General features: G+C 58.8%; 2 protein-coding genes across 2 annotated transcripts; both read left to right on the forward strand.

Moving 5' to 3' along the window:
* Window positions 1-711: 711 nt before the first annotated feature.
* VOLCADRAFT_105813 (uncharacterized protein) lies at window positions 712-8,516 on the forward strand. The gene is made up of 14 exons (XM_002953072.1): window positions 712-1,015; window positions 1,317-1,488; window positions 1,630-1,845; window positions 2,260-2,355; window positions 2,880-3,007; window positions 3,709-3,858; window positions 4,029-4,138; window positions 4,409-4,519; window positions 5,055-5,179; window positions 5,624-5,836; window positions 6,147-6,168; window positions 6,228-6,295; window positions 7,382-7,707; window positions 8,053-8,516. Exons 1-14 carry the CDS (start codon window positions 755-757, stop codon window positions 8,179-8,181), a joined length of 2,127 nt encoding a protein of 708 aa, XP_002953118.1. The 5' UTR covers window positions 712-754; the 3' UTR covers window positions 8,182-8,516.
* A 1,675-nt stretch (window positions 8,517-10,191) lies between these two features.
* VOLCADRAFT_105814 (uncharacterized protein) lies at window positions 10,192-13,318 on the forward strand (the record flags this gene model as incomplete). Its single annotated transcript, XM_002953073.1, has 4 exons — window positions 10,192-10,275; window positions 10,384-11,232; window positions 11,881-12,444; window positions 12,971-13,318. 4 exons carry the CDS (start codon window positions 10,192-10,194, stop codon window positions 13,064-13,066), a joined length of 1,593 nt encoding a protein of 530 aa, XP_002953119.1. The 3' UTR covers window positions 13,067-13,318.
* Window positions 13,319-13,946: the final 628 nt, after the last annotated feature.

Below are 13,946 nucleotides of genomic sequence, written 5' to 3' on the forward strand. Positions count from 1 at the left end.
TAGGCCGTCTATGGCTCAGCCGTACACACCCAAGACAAGCGGCAGCTAGCCCACGCCTAGATACTCAGGTGCTTACTTTCGGCGGCCTTACGGTGGTTGTCTGCACACCTTGCACTCCCTTGAGACCGCACATAGATGCAAGACACGGGCAGCATCGCATAAAAAGCACTCGTACCGCACCCGATCTCGTTCTTTCAGGATATGGGCATGCATGGCGTAAAGCATGAATCTTTCGTACGGGTGTGAGGGGACTAGTTTAAGCAAGATTTTTCGACTCTACACACATACCTGAGCCTCCAGTGTCGCTCTGCAGGTCAAGAAGCTGCTCAACAGCGGCCAGTGTCTCCAACCGCGTGAGGTGCAAAGCCGATATCGTCGCTCCGCGAAGGGCCCATAAAGGCCTAAACCATAAACGTAAAATTGTTCTTTGTTTGCGTATGGAGTTTTATGGAACTTTTGCGCGCCGTTGTCGTTCAGGGTATGGCCGCGCAGCGAGCGATTGAGAAGAAACGCCAATGAATTTTTTGGGTAGCAATCCGGGCATACTGAGACCGCCTAAAGTCTTGTACTCGATATTCCGTTTTGCTACTTTCGCTTCCTTCTGTGAAGCACACGTGGGAAGTGTGACTAAAAATCAACCGTACGGGAAGTTGGGCCGAAGCCTGCAAACTGTGTAAGGTTGATAGACAAACCGGATCACAGAATGAAAGCGGAGTAGGTCTTTCTTGCTGTATCTAGACGGTACGTATTTACCATGAGAAGCCCTTGGCTCCCAAGTTTGCTCGCATTAGTATATTGCTCCGTTTTGACGCATCGAGCATACGCTGGACTTGCTACCACTGCGCCCGATTCCGTAACTGGATTATATGTTCCAGGATGGGCAGAGAACACTGGTTCGGTTTTAAACTTCTTCAATACCAGCGCGATTAACCTGGAGGGCGTTTCGCACGTTTACTATGCATTTCTATGGATTTATGGAGGAAATTCGACCGTCTATGATCCATTTGGAAACTTGGTAAGGCCAGTCTAAAGTGTCGGGTCCACCTTCCGACACAGTCCGTTTCACCCAGACCTAATTTGGTATTCCATACTCACAATCGCTTCATAGGGTCATAGTGTACCAGCCGTTGACTTTTCTCCTGTTCCGTCACCTGGTCTACCGACGTTACTGTCTGTCCGCTGTGTCCACATGTATACGGCTTAGTGACCGGCTTGGTTGTTAGTCCCTCTTCCATAAATCGGCTCCTCCTATTGGGCACTGTTTCACATCTCGGCTGGTTCCATTGGTGTGATTCCACCTGCTCTCCTAACCGTAGAAACTACTCGTGTCTCTCAAGTCTCGCTGGCCAGCGACTAAGCTCATCCTGTCCATCGGCGGTGGTGGTTTCAGTACCACCATTTGGACCAAAGCCGCAACCACCGGCCTCACCGCCTTCGTCAACAGCGCTATCAAGGCCATGAAATCGGCCAACGCTGACGGCATCGACCGTGAGTCGGTGCGGGAACCCCCGTGTCCATCTTGGACATCGGCCGAAGTTGCCTGACTCACCTAACACCCCTCCCCTTTATTCTCAACATTTCCCAAAAAATAACAAAAATGTAATAATAATAACAACAACAATACAAAAGTGGACTGGGAGTATCCTGTCGCCAGCACCCGGGACACCTTCACCGCGCTGTGCGCCGCGATGCGCTTACGTCTGGATGCGGAGGGCGCCGCCGCCACCCCCGCCCGCCACTACTGGCTGACCGCCGCCACTCAGTCCATTGTCTCAGGAGACAGCTTCGACGGCTACGACCTCCCGGTGCTCAAGAACCACCTGGACCTGTTTAACATCATGACATGTGGGTCTGCATGTATGTCAGTTGGGGCTGGTTAGGGGTCAGCTGGAGGTCGTTGACACATTTATATAACATGCTTTCCTTATGCGAAAGAAGGTCAACAAACGCAGGTGGGGCTTAGACCCCCTAACCAGTTATTATTACGGCGGGGGCCGGTACGGTGGGGGAAGTGGGTGCTATGAGGGCGTCGCTGGGTGGTATTTTAAATGTGTGCCTGCTTACCCCTAAAGCAAATCCCAAAACCGTATTTTTTTCTTGTTTACTTTGCTGTAATCCATTACGCACAGCCAGGGCGTATCAGCGCGTTTGTGTTTGCACGTGTTAGCCAAAACAGACACCGATACACACACACACACAAACACACAAACACGCACACATACGCCCCAAGACCCACTCTGTCCTCATGTGTGCCTACAGACACCATGCACGACCCGTGCTTCTGGGAGACGGAGACCCACTTCCACACCGCCTGGGCGGAATGCGCCACTGCCCTGGACTACTACCTCAGCAAGGGTGAGGGAGGAGGAGGGCGCCTCCCTCTTTGATCTGTTGGGTGGGGAGCAGAGGGGAACGTGGAGGTGGACGGGGAGGTGGAGGGGGATTTGACCCGGGGGATCGGTTTGAGGGTGAGCCGGGTGGTGACAAAGGCGGCGAAAGTGGGGTTCGATTGATGGGCCGGGACCGGGACCGGGACCGGGAGAGGAGAATGAGGAAGTTGCGGACCGGAGTGGGAGGTTGAGGGGCGGACGGGCTGAAGGGCAGGGACGGCAGCGGGGTGATCGGGCTTTACACTCCTCCATCGGGTCAGCCCACTTGTCTGTCTGCCTGTCTGTCTGCCTGTCTGTCTGTCTGTCTGTCTGTCGTGTGCCCATGGTTCCTTATCATGGCTTGCGTGAAGGGGGGCTCCAAATACACCACCTCCAAAGACAGGAGGTGTAACTCACAAACACACGATTGCATGTATGTATATATGCATGTATGTATGTATGTATGCGTGAATGCATGCTGCTGCTGGTGGTTCTTGTGTTCGCCGTCAGGAGTTCCCCGCACCCAGCTGGTGTTGGGTCTCGCCTTCTACGGCCACGTTTACCGCCTCACCGACCCCTCGGTCTACAAGTACCCGGCACCCAGCGTGGAGGGCAGGGACTGCTCAACAATGACCACGGTAGGAGAGGGGGCGGGCTCGCGTGGGCTCGCGCGTGCGTGTGTTCGTGCGTGCATGTCTTCGTGCGTGCGTGTGTTCGTGTGTTATTGTGTGCGTGTGTTCGTGCGTGCGTGTGTTTTGGTGACCCCGGAGGGCAATCACCACTGAGTGCAGGGGGATCAAAGCGGGTCTACTGCCGACGCACGTCCAAAGCACACCAATTTCTGCTGGTGCTGCTGGTGCCCCGAGGACTCCGAAGCAGTGCTGTGCGTGTGTGTATGCGTGTGTGTGTGCGTGATTGCGGGAGGTGCAAGGAAAAGTTGGGCCGCACGGATGGCGGAAGGATGGCGAAGGTGTGTATGTGCATTTTGTATGGGCATTTTTGGTGCGGGTGGGTTGCAAGGTGAGCGGGTGAATGATATGGAAAGAGCAAAGGAGCCCCTCTCGGTGCGCCTGCGCGTTGCGGTGGGGGGACTGATGCCCCCCTTGCGGCCCCCCTGTCCGCCAGGCCACAAAACTACACACAAATCGGCAGTAGCAGAAATAGCAGTAGTCGCAACGAGGGCGGCAGTAGCAGCGGCAGCTTGTTCGTTATGGTAGTTGCAATAAACCGCCACAATGCAACTGGGCGACACACGGGGCGATGTAACCGCCGCTTGATATTCCGTCGCTTATGCGCTTCCATGTATCCTTCCGTACATTGTGTGTTGTCGTACATGCAGGTATCGTACCGTGCAATTCTACTTGAGCTCAAGAACAGCAATGGCCGTGGTGGCGTCTTTGTGGACGTGGCGCAACGTAGCGCCTATTTCGTGTACGACACGCGCTGGATTGGTTTTGATATTCCGGAAACGATGGCGCTAAAAATCAATGTACGATAACTGTACAACATGGTGTCGTAAATAGGATTTCCATTATTGCTTCTCTCCTGTTCTCAGACATACACACATACCATCCTTCCCTTCCCTACTTTTCCTCTCCCCACCCCATCCCACCGCACCGCATCTCACGTCATACCACCTGTCGTACATGCGCCGTACAGGCTTCCCGCGCGTACGGCGTGGGTGGCGTTATGATTTGGGATGCCTCCCTGGACACTCCGGACGGGTCCCTGCTGAGGGCGGTGGCTTCCCGGAACATGAGTACGACAAGGTGTGTGTGTGTGTGTATGGATGGGTGTGTAGTTTGTGGGTTGGGATTGCTGGGGAGATGGGGGGGGCAAGAGGGGTAATGGCCGAAAGGTAGAAAGGGAAGTCACAGCACGCATACATATCATACATACATGCATGCATGCATTCACAGAGGCGTACAAGCCTCCCTCCCTCCCTTAGAAACCGTACACACACATGCTATCCCCCCTTACCGGCCCAACCAACCCCTTATCCGCACCTGCTGCTGCCGCACCTGCTGTCGCTGCTACAGGCCCTGTGGGGGCGGATTTGTTGGTAACGGCGCCTGCGGCGACGCCTCCTTGTGCTGCTCCGAGTTTGGCTACTGCGGGCTGGGGGAGACCTTTTGCGGTCCCAAGTGCCGGTGGGGTTGGGGGGGAGGGGGGAGGGGCGGGACCTGAGACTGAGTGCAGGCACGACATACCATGTGCACGTACATACATACATACATACATACATACATACATGGGTCAGGCACTACTGGTAACGCACACGCCGATGCCCCCGGAGGTTCCGGGATCGAGACCTGTTAGGGTCGAAAGTCTTTCCGATGGTGGAAGGTAAAAGTGCCCCTAGTCGATGGACGGTGGTTACCTGGGATGAAGTTGACCTGCGAGCTGGCCAGGAATGGAGTTGTGTCGACCCGGCAGATTCCGTTGGATGCCGGTGGTGGGTGCGGAATCTGAGCGATCCACTGAGAAGTTGGCTAGGGTGACGGAATGAGAGGGTGCCCCGAAATACCGCGGAAGGGAAGGCAGGGTCTGCCGGGTAGCTGCCGCAGGGTGAAGATATGACCCCCCCTGTCCCACACATCATACAACACAATAATCCCTTCTTATACATCCTCACGGGTACGGCACCTGGGGCCCCAATACACACACGCCGTATTTCCCTCCCAGAGGTGGACCGTGCATCCAGTACCCCTCCCCGCCCCCCCGGCCCCCCGCCCCCCCGCCCAATTGCGGTAACGGGGTGGTGGGCGGGGGCGTCTGCGCCGTGATCTCGGAGTGCTGCTCTGTTGCCGGTGTGTGCGTGTGTATGTATATATGGGGGGGGAGGGCGCGGAAGGGTGTGCGTGTGGAGGGGGGGAAGGGAAGGCGAGGCTGGTATTGGGACTTATGGGAGGTACGTGGAAAGACGTAAAGACGTGGGGATGCTAACTATGCCAAGTGCGGGCGAACGTGTGTGTTTATGGAGTGTGGGTGTCTGGGGGTGAGGAAAAGTAATTGGTAACGAAAATGGATCAATTTCTATTTATTGCGGCATCCTGTGACGGGAATGTCGCATTTGACATTCGGATGACCTTTAAATAAACCCGGTTGCCGTACGCTGTACCGGACCTTCACAGTGGATGCCGTATCTTGGCACACATACATACATATATACATGAATTTGCACACATACGCATGCACGTAGCGTGAATGTGGAACATCCGTCGTGCATCTGCCGTACGTGCCGTACAATGCAGGCTGGTGCGGTACGGGAGAGGCCTGGTGCGGGGTGAATTGTGTGGGCGGCCCCTGCTGGTACAAACCAAGGTCGCCGCCGCCGCCTCCAAGGCCGCCGCCCAAACCCTCGCCGCCGCCACCGCCGCCACTGTCGTACGGGTGCGGCGAGGGCATCATTGGCAACGGCACGTGTCCGTTTCCGTACGAATGTTGCTCCGCCTTTGGCTACTGCGGTGCGTCCTGTGTGTATTAGGGAAAGGGGCTTGGGGCTTTAGGATTCCCAGGACAATGGCAGGAGTGGGGGTTTACGGCAGGATTGCGGGATATCGGGGCGATTTAAATATGACGGGGCGTGGACAGGGGGTGAGAGAAGGGGGTGGGAGGCCGTGCCCCACACACATGCCTCTCGCCTCCTCATTTCCCCGACCCCCCCACTCTCTCTACCCGCCATTCATCAGTCCCCCTCTCCCCTCCTCCGAGCCGCACCCTCTCATCTCCACCCGCAAAACACCCCCCTTTCTCCCACTCTCCTCCCCTCGCCAGGCACTTCTGACGCGCACTGCGGGTACGGGTGTCAGGGGGGGCCGTGTACTCCCTTCCCCCCCCCGCCGCCTGGGGACATAGGGCCCACATGCGGGAACGGCAACGTGGGGAACGGGCGGTGCGGATTCCCCGGAGATTGCTGCTCCAAGGTCGGTGGTTAGTCGGGGAGAGGCGGGTGTCGGGTAGCGGTTGAAAGTTGGTTGGTGCTTGGTTGGTTGGTGTTTGATGGTTGGGTCCTGATGGTGTGAACGGGGTTCTAGCATGGGCGCTGGAAGTTTTTGGTTGGAGCTGGTAAGGGTTAGTTGGGGTTAGTTGGAGTTTGGGTTGGGTATGAGTGGAAACCGCACATGCTTCTTGGCCGTACAGATCTCTGTGCCGTATTCTGCCGCCTAGATGCCACCGCAGCAAGGGCACAAAAGTACACATAGGGAGCGACATACATACATGCATACATCTTAAGAGAAGGGTAGGTTCCCGGAGGCTATGTTCTCTTGAGCAAGATGGGAAGAAGGGGAGGGGGGGCCCCGAGAAAGGGTCTGTGTGTTTGGGGTGTGCAGGTGGGGGCGTGGTTGTGTTTGGGGGTGGGGTGGGGTCCAAGCAAGGATTTGATGGGCGAGATACCCTCTCCCCCGTCCCCGCGCAACCCAACCCAACCACCACTACTCATGTACGTTATTTTTTTACATTGGCCTTATAGTTCTACAGGTATGGGGTCACTCATCCCCCAACCATGTAACACACACACATGGTCTGCTCAGGAAACGTAAAATTCTAACCTGCGTGTTGGTGTGTGGTTGTGATGCTTTTGTCGTTTACCCTGGTCGTACTGCCGTACAAATGCCGTACACAGTTTGGGTATTGTGGGAACACTGTGGATCATTGCGGACCCGGCAGCTGTACGGGAGGCGCCTGCTGGGTGCCGCCGCCGCCGCCACCGGGGGGTACGAACAACGACAAGCCGCCACCACCATACCCCTCCCCTAAACAACCGCCCCCTTCGGCTAAGCCACCACCGCCGTCGTCGCCCAAGCCACCACCGCCGTCGTCGCCCAAGCCACCACCGCCGTCGTCGCCCAAGCCACCACCGCCGTCGTCGCCCAAGCCACCACCGCCACCGTCGCCCAAGCCGCCACCGCCGCCATCGCCCAAGCCACCGCCACCGCCACCGTCGCCCAAACCACCGTCACCCAAGCCACCGCCACCCTCTCCGAAACCGCCCTCTCCTACGCCGCCAGGAGCAACGCGCTCGCCGCCGCCGCCGCCACTGCTGCCGCCGCCGCGTCCCTCCGCCAGCACCTTTTGTGGGAACGGCAAGGTCGGCAACGGCACATGCCGCGACCCCACCCAGTGCTGCTCAGCTGCCGGGTTCTGTGCCGTCAGCGCGGACCACTGCTACTGGTATTGTGTAGGGGGGCCCTGCTGGGTGCCGCCGCCGCCGCCGCCGGCGCCGCCGGGCATGCTCGCGTCGCCATCCCCGCCACCTCCTAACCCCCCTGGAGTCGTTACAGTGTACTGCGGCGACGGTGTCGTGGGCAACAAGCAGTGCCGCCTGAAAAACCTGGTGAGAATTCAAGTTTTTTTTCGTATTTTTTTAGGTTTTTCGTGCACGGGCATGGTCTTTGTTCTGTCCTGCCTTTCTCGCCCGTCATCACCCACCCACCCAGCACTACTGCACGCCGGGTTCTGCTGAGCTGCCACCCGCCGGCTTTCCCGCCACTGACGTAACCCCAATTCCCCCCGCACCTCCCGCTTTACCCCCCGCCGCCTCCATCACCTGCGGCTACTGCTACCGCTGCCGGAACCGTAATGCACGCCATCGCGCTCTTTTCTTCCACTGCTCTGTGCAACGGGGACAACGGTCAACTACAACGGCCAACCGCCACCAACTCCCCGACCCCTAACGCAGTGCTGCTCCGCAGCGGGCTTCTGCGCCTACTCCGCCGACCACTGCCTTCATTACTGCGTGGGGGGCCCCTGCTGGGCGCCGCCACCGTCAGCCGTACAAAAGATGATGAACGCCACGTCGTCGCCATGACCGCTGCCCATGTCGGCCGGGGGCAGCAACCCGCACATCCTGGACCAACACGATCGGCTTGGGGCCCAGTGATCTCGCAGTTACGAAAACCTGTGCGTGTATGTGTGTATTTGTGGTGCCGTGACGCTAGGGTGTTATTACGGCTTAATCTCGCACAATATGGTCGTACCGGCGCCGTACGAGTGTTGTACTGTTTGCAGGAAGCTGCGGGTGGCACGTACAGCTTCGGTGGCGGTAGCGCGCGGCTGCTGCTGTGAACCTGCGATGTATGTATTTGTGTGATATGTATATATATGTTTCTATGTGTATTGTATATATTTGTATATGTGATGGGTATATTATCTATATCTTGTCCTCTTTGCTGTTAAAACCGTCCCAATGCAGCGATGCCGCCAGCAGCGAACCCAACCAAACCTCGTCCAACAGCTCACAAACAAGACCCGTTAAAACCTCCATCCACTGCCGCGAGCGAAATCCCTGTCCACCGCCCCGCTGGTCGGGCACTGTCACACTGTGCCGCGGGACAGGTCGTGCACGGACGCAGGTCGGCCCGGCTGAGCCGGCCTCCTCTTACACAGTGCAGTACGGAAAGTCTTGGACAGCCTCGCGTTGGCGGCTGTGGGGAGGGGAGCTGCGGCCTCTACCAGGCAGTCGCAGCGACGGTCGACAGCTCGCAGAAGAGGGCCCACTTTCCCTTGTTTCGATTTCTATACCTCGACAAATGCGTTAGGGTGCAGAGGTTCGTTAGTACTTCCCCGCCTGGAGGAGCTGCTCGAATAAGTCAACTGGGCGCACCAAGGTAGAGGGTAGGACACACGGTCGGGGAGAGCAATTCTTTTGGTTGCCCCGGTCGCACTATTCCCGTGCGTCCCTAATTCGACACCCTGAACAGGCCAATTCTGACTGTCCGAATGTCCCTGCCAGGCCAATTCGTGTCCCTGTCAGGCTAATTCTGACTGTCCGAATGTCCCTGCCAGGCCAATTCGTATCCCTGTCAAGGGCCTGTCCCGGCAATTCAACTTGTCCCAGGTGTAGACCCCGTGCCAATTTCAATCCTTCTATCGAGCAATTTCGACCAATTGCGGGGTCGGCCCGGAAACTCTCAGGCAGGCATCCAGAATCGCGGCAGTTGAAGGAACTTATGAAACTTTATGAAACTCTGTAACTACTGTTGATTCTGTACATGGGCCAGGAAATGGCAGGAACCCTACACGCCTGGTTACCGTCCTCGGTTATCATTTCATTCATACATTCATTGTGTGTGTGTGTGTGTGTGTGTGTGTGTGTGTGTGTGTGTGTGTGTGTGTGTGTGTGCGTGTTCGACGAAAAGATACTACCACCCGAACCGACCCGAACCAGTGGCATGGCGAGACGCCACAACGTCAAACCCCTTTCATTCGTTCATTCATCCAATCATTCACACAGACGAAGAGATGTAAACACGCGCCTGAACACAACACTGTGGATACAGAACCGTGCATGGCGCTGGGTGGCCACAGCAACACGAGTTAACCGTGTGCTGGCGTCCACAGATTCTGCAATCAAGCTGGCTTTTCTCCAGGACTTCCAGAGCAGAGGGCTGAGACTTCTCCGCTCTGAATACTTCCATGAATGCACCATGGTTCACTTACCACCGTTCGACGCAAGAACCTAAGGAGATAATATAAAATGGCATACTTAGTATACTGGATTACAAGGATGTTCAGAAATGCTTCCCTGTTGCGTAAATGACTTCAGCTTTTGTTCAAAAGGGAACACGCCTCAGAGATGGCGCAGCAACGACACAGAGTTGTATAACTATGTCAAAAGCACTTCCGGTGATGTGCACTGTTACGCTTTAATGCGGTGCATCACGCTTCCGTACAACAAGAGTTGGGCAGCCACGTAGGCTTGAGTCACAAGCGTGTCACAGTCGCGAGCCTTACAATAGTATTACATAACTACCCAACTTCATTGTGTAGTGATGTTTATCTAGAAGCTAGGTTGCTGTCTTGTAGGAGCGGTGAGCAAATGGCCGCGATCGATGTCACACTGGAGGACATTCTGGACGATGGAGATGCCCGGGACCAGCGGACACGCAGTCCCAACGACGCGGTGCGTCATTTCTTGCTTTACGTGTTCCCATCATGCAAATGCACCATGGTGCACTTGCAACCATCCGCCTTCACTAGGGGTTCATGTAATTCTCTACTGCATCTATAGCCTGAAATGGCGGCTCTCGCGAGGTGCCTCCACGAGGCGCTGGATGGGGACGACGAACGGGTGGATGCTGTGCGCCAGTTTGAAGAAGTTCTCGGCGGTGGTGCTGGCGGCAACGGCGGCGGTGGTGGATACGGCAGTCGTGCCAGCAGGGGCAGAGGTGGCAATAATAACGCAAGGTGTCAGCTGCCGCCAATCCAATCAGGCGAGGTTTCGGAGGTGAGCGTGATGGCGGCCTTGGCGGCGATGGGGCTGTCAGCCAAGCCAGGCCTGCCGACGGCGCCGGAGGTGCCCGACGAGACCGGCGGCGGCGGGGGTGGCGGTGGCAATGGTGTTAGCGGCGCCGCTGCCGCCGCACCCCCTAATGAAGCTGCGGCTGCAGGCAGTGATGATGACGACGAGGATGATGATGTAGCGGCAGCCGCAGCCGGCGGCGGTGCTCCAGCTGCTGCCGCCGGCGAAGAAGCCCCGAAGAAGCGGAAAACCCGCCGTGGCCGCCGTGGCCGCGGCAGCCGGCGGCAGTCGAATGCGACGGCGGACGAGGCGATGACCGCAGCAGTCGTGGCCGCTGCCACCGCTGGTGCAACTGCTAGCGATGCAGGGAGCGGTGGTAACGGTGGCGGTGGCGCCATCGCAGCGGCCGTTCCCCCAGCGGACCCAGCACCGCCAGTGGTGCCGCTTTTGCTTCCGCACCTCCGCGCCGTCGGTTCCGCCAGCGGCGGCGCCGACAGCAGCGACCCCAGCTTACTCACTGACGGCAGTAAGAATGACGGCAGCGGCGGCGGTTCCAAGATCCGCCGCGGCGGCCAGCCTGCACGGACCCGTCGCCATGAGCGCCGTCGCGCCGCGCGGGTGAGCGGCGCCGACGGCGGTGGTGGCGGCGGCGGCGGCGGCCGTCGCAGCAGCGGCGCTGAGTACGCCAGTGTTCACCAAGGCCATGGTCGGGGCGCTGGCGGCGGCGGTGGTGGCGGTGGTGGTGGCGGCGGCGGCGGCGGCCGCGGCGGGCAGCAGCAGCACGGTCAGCACCAGCCTCATGGGCCTAGTGGTCTTGGTGCTGGCCAGCACCGCAGCAGCGGGAGCGGCCGCCGCAGCCTGGACGAGCCACACCACCAGCAGCACCCGCCAGCGCCGCAGCAGCAGCAGCCACATCACCAGCCGCCAGCGGCGAATGATCCGACGGTCAATCCCTTCGCCGTGCTCGCAGGCACTGGTGGTGACAAAAGCGGCGGCAGCAGTCGCCGCGGCTCTGGCGGTGGGTTGCCGCCGCGGCCGCCGACGGCTGACGCCAGCGACAGCGACGGCAGTACCGGCGGTGGTGCTGGCGGCAACGGCGGCGGTGGTGGATACGGCAGTCGTGCCAGCAGGGGCAGAGGTGGCAATAATATCGCCAGGTGTCAGCTGCCGCCAATCCAATCAGGCGAGGTTTCGGAGGTGAGCGTGATGGCGGCCTTGGCGGCGATGGGGCTGTCAGCCAAGCCAGGCCTGCCGACGGCGCCGGAGGTGCCCGACGAGACCGGCGGCGGCGGGGGTGGCGGTGGCAATGGTGTTAGCGGCGCCGCTGCCGCCGCACCCCCTAATGAAGCTGCGGCTGCAGGCAGTGATGATGACGGCGAGGATGATGATGTAGCGGCAGCCGCAGCCGGCGGCGGTGCTCCAGCTGCTGCCGCCGGCGAAGAAGCCCCGAAGAAGCGGAAAACCCGCCGTGGCCGCCGCGGCCGCGGCAGCCGGCGGCAGTCGAATGCGACGGCGGACGAGGCGATGACCGCAGCAGTCGTGGCCGCTGCCACCGCTGGTGCAACTGCTAGCGATGCAGGGAGCGGTGGTAACGGTGGCGGTGGCGCCATCACAGCGGCCGTTCCTACAGCGGACCCAGCGCCGCCAGTGGTGCCGCTTTTGCTTCCGCACCTCCGCGCCGTCGGTTCCGCCAGCGGCGGCGCCGACAGCAGCGACCCCAGCTTACTCACTGACGGCAGTGAGAGTGATGGCAGCGGCGGCGGTTCCAAGATCCGCCGCGGCGGCCAGCCTGCACGGACCCGTCGCCATGAGCGCCGTCGCGCCGCGCGGGTGAGCGGCGCCGACGGCGGTGGTGGCGGCGGCGGCGGCGGCCGTCGCAGCAGCGGCGCTGAGTACGCCAGTGTTCACCAAGGCCATGGTCGGGGCGCTGGCGGCGGCGGTGGTGGTGGTGGCGGCGGCGGCGGCGGCGCTGGCGGTCATTACCACGTGTACGGTGGTGGCCATCACGGCCATGCTGATGATGCCGCCAGCTCGACAAATGCGTTAGGGTGCAGAGGTTCGTTAGTACTTCCCCCCCTGGAGGAGCTGCTCGAATAAGTCAACTGTGCGCAGCAAGGTCAGCCGATTCTCCCTACTAATAAGGTGGCGAACAACGCGCCTTGGCACTGCTAAACCGTCTTGCCTTCGAATAATAAAATCTCGTGTCCTGCGGGCGACCTCCCGAATTCATATGCAGAGGTGTCCGCAGCACACCAGGATAGCCGACACCTGCCCACTCATGCGAGCCGGACAGAGCCGCACTGGCGCATTTAGCTGCCTGGGGCCCTCATGTTCCCCCGCACTCCGCATCCCGTAGGCAGGCGGCTGGCAGAGGTTACGGCCTGACTTCTGCTCCCGGCCGACCCGGGTTCAAATCCGCCTGCCGGCTCCTCGGGTGTTTGAGGAGTGTTGAAATGGCCCCCCATCACATGGACGATGTAGGACGTGATAAAATCAATTTGCGAGCTAACCAGGAACTAAGTTGATGCGCCGTTGATCCGCTAGATTTGGTTGGATGCTGGTGGTGAGTTGCCGAACCCAACGAATACATTCTGAAGTCGGATGGGGTGACGGATTAGGGTGCCCCTCCAGCAGGGGAGAGCAGGGACTGCCCCGGGAAAGGGGGCCGCTGGCGAAGTTAACCACCCTGTAACAACATACTTCCGGAAGGAAAAGCCGCGGCCACCACCGGGTTCCCCCTCAGCGTGTCCTCGTTGGTGCGGTTGCGAAATCCACCCACTTCGAATACAAGGTCGTATACTATATTATAGTCCACAAAAACAATATAGAGACAATCCCCCACCACGTCCTCTCTGCACGACTGAGTGCATTCATTTTGGGAGGTGACCTGCGCCTTGGCGGTCCCCAAAAAAGTTGAGTCTTGCCTTTTTGGCAGAACTCGACAAACCTACAGGAAGGAACGAACGCGTATTCAAAATGTTCAACCAAGCGTGGCCACCAAACTGCACTTGGCCAGCAGGGGAGTTATAAGGTCCATCGTTGCCTGACGCGCGATTGTGTGCGCCCTGAAGTTCTGTTAAGAAAACTACGAACGGGGGGGAATTACACCATGCTCCCCGCCGCCACTTCATCGTAAATGCATTAACCCCATCCGTGCCGGGACTATGAAATATGTGTAAAATACGGCTTCATTTAGAGTTATGATCTTATGCAAAAAGATCGACGGTAAACGGCCCCGTTCCCAGGTTAAGGGCTGTAAACATTTTCGGGTGCAGCTGCCAGTTGCACACGTTGCCGCACTTGGAAAGTTCGTCTGCGAGGATGTTGTGCTC

This window comes from Volvox carteri (assembly GCF_000143455.1).
Source record: "Volvox carteri f. nagariensis unplaced genomic scaffold VOLCAscaffold_34, whole genome shotgun sequence".
Taxonomy (NCBI): domain Eukaryota; kingdom Viridiplantae; phylum Chlorophyta; class Chlorophyceae; order Chlamydomonadales; family Volvocaceae; genus Volvox; species Volvox carteri.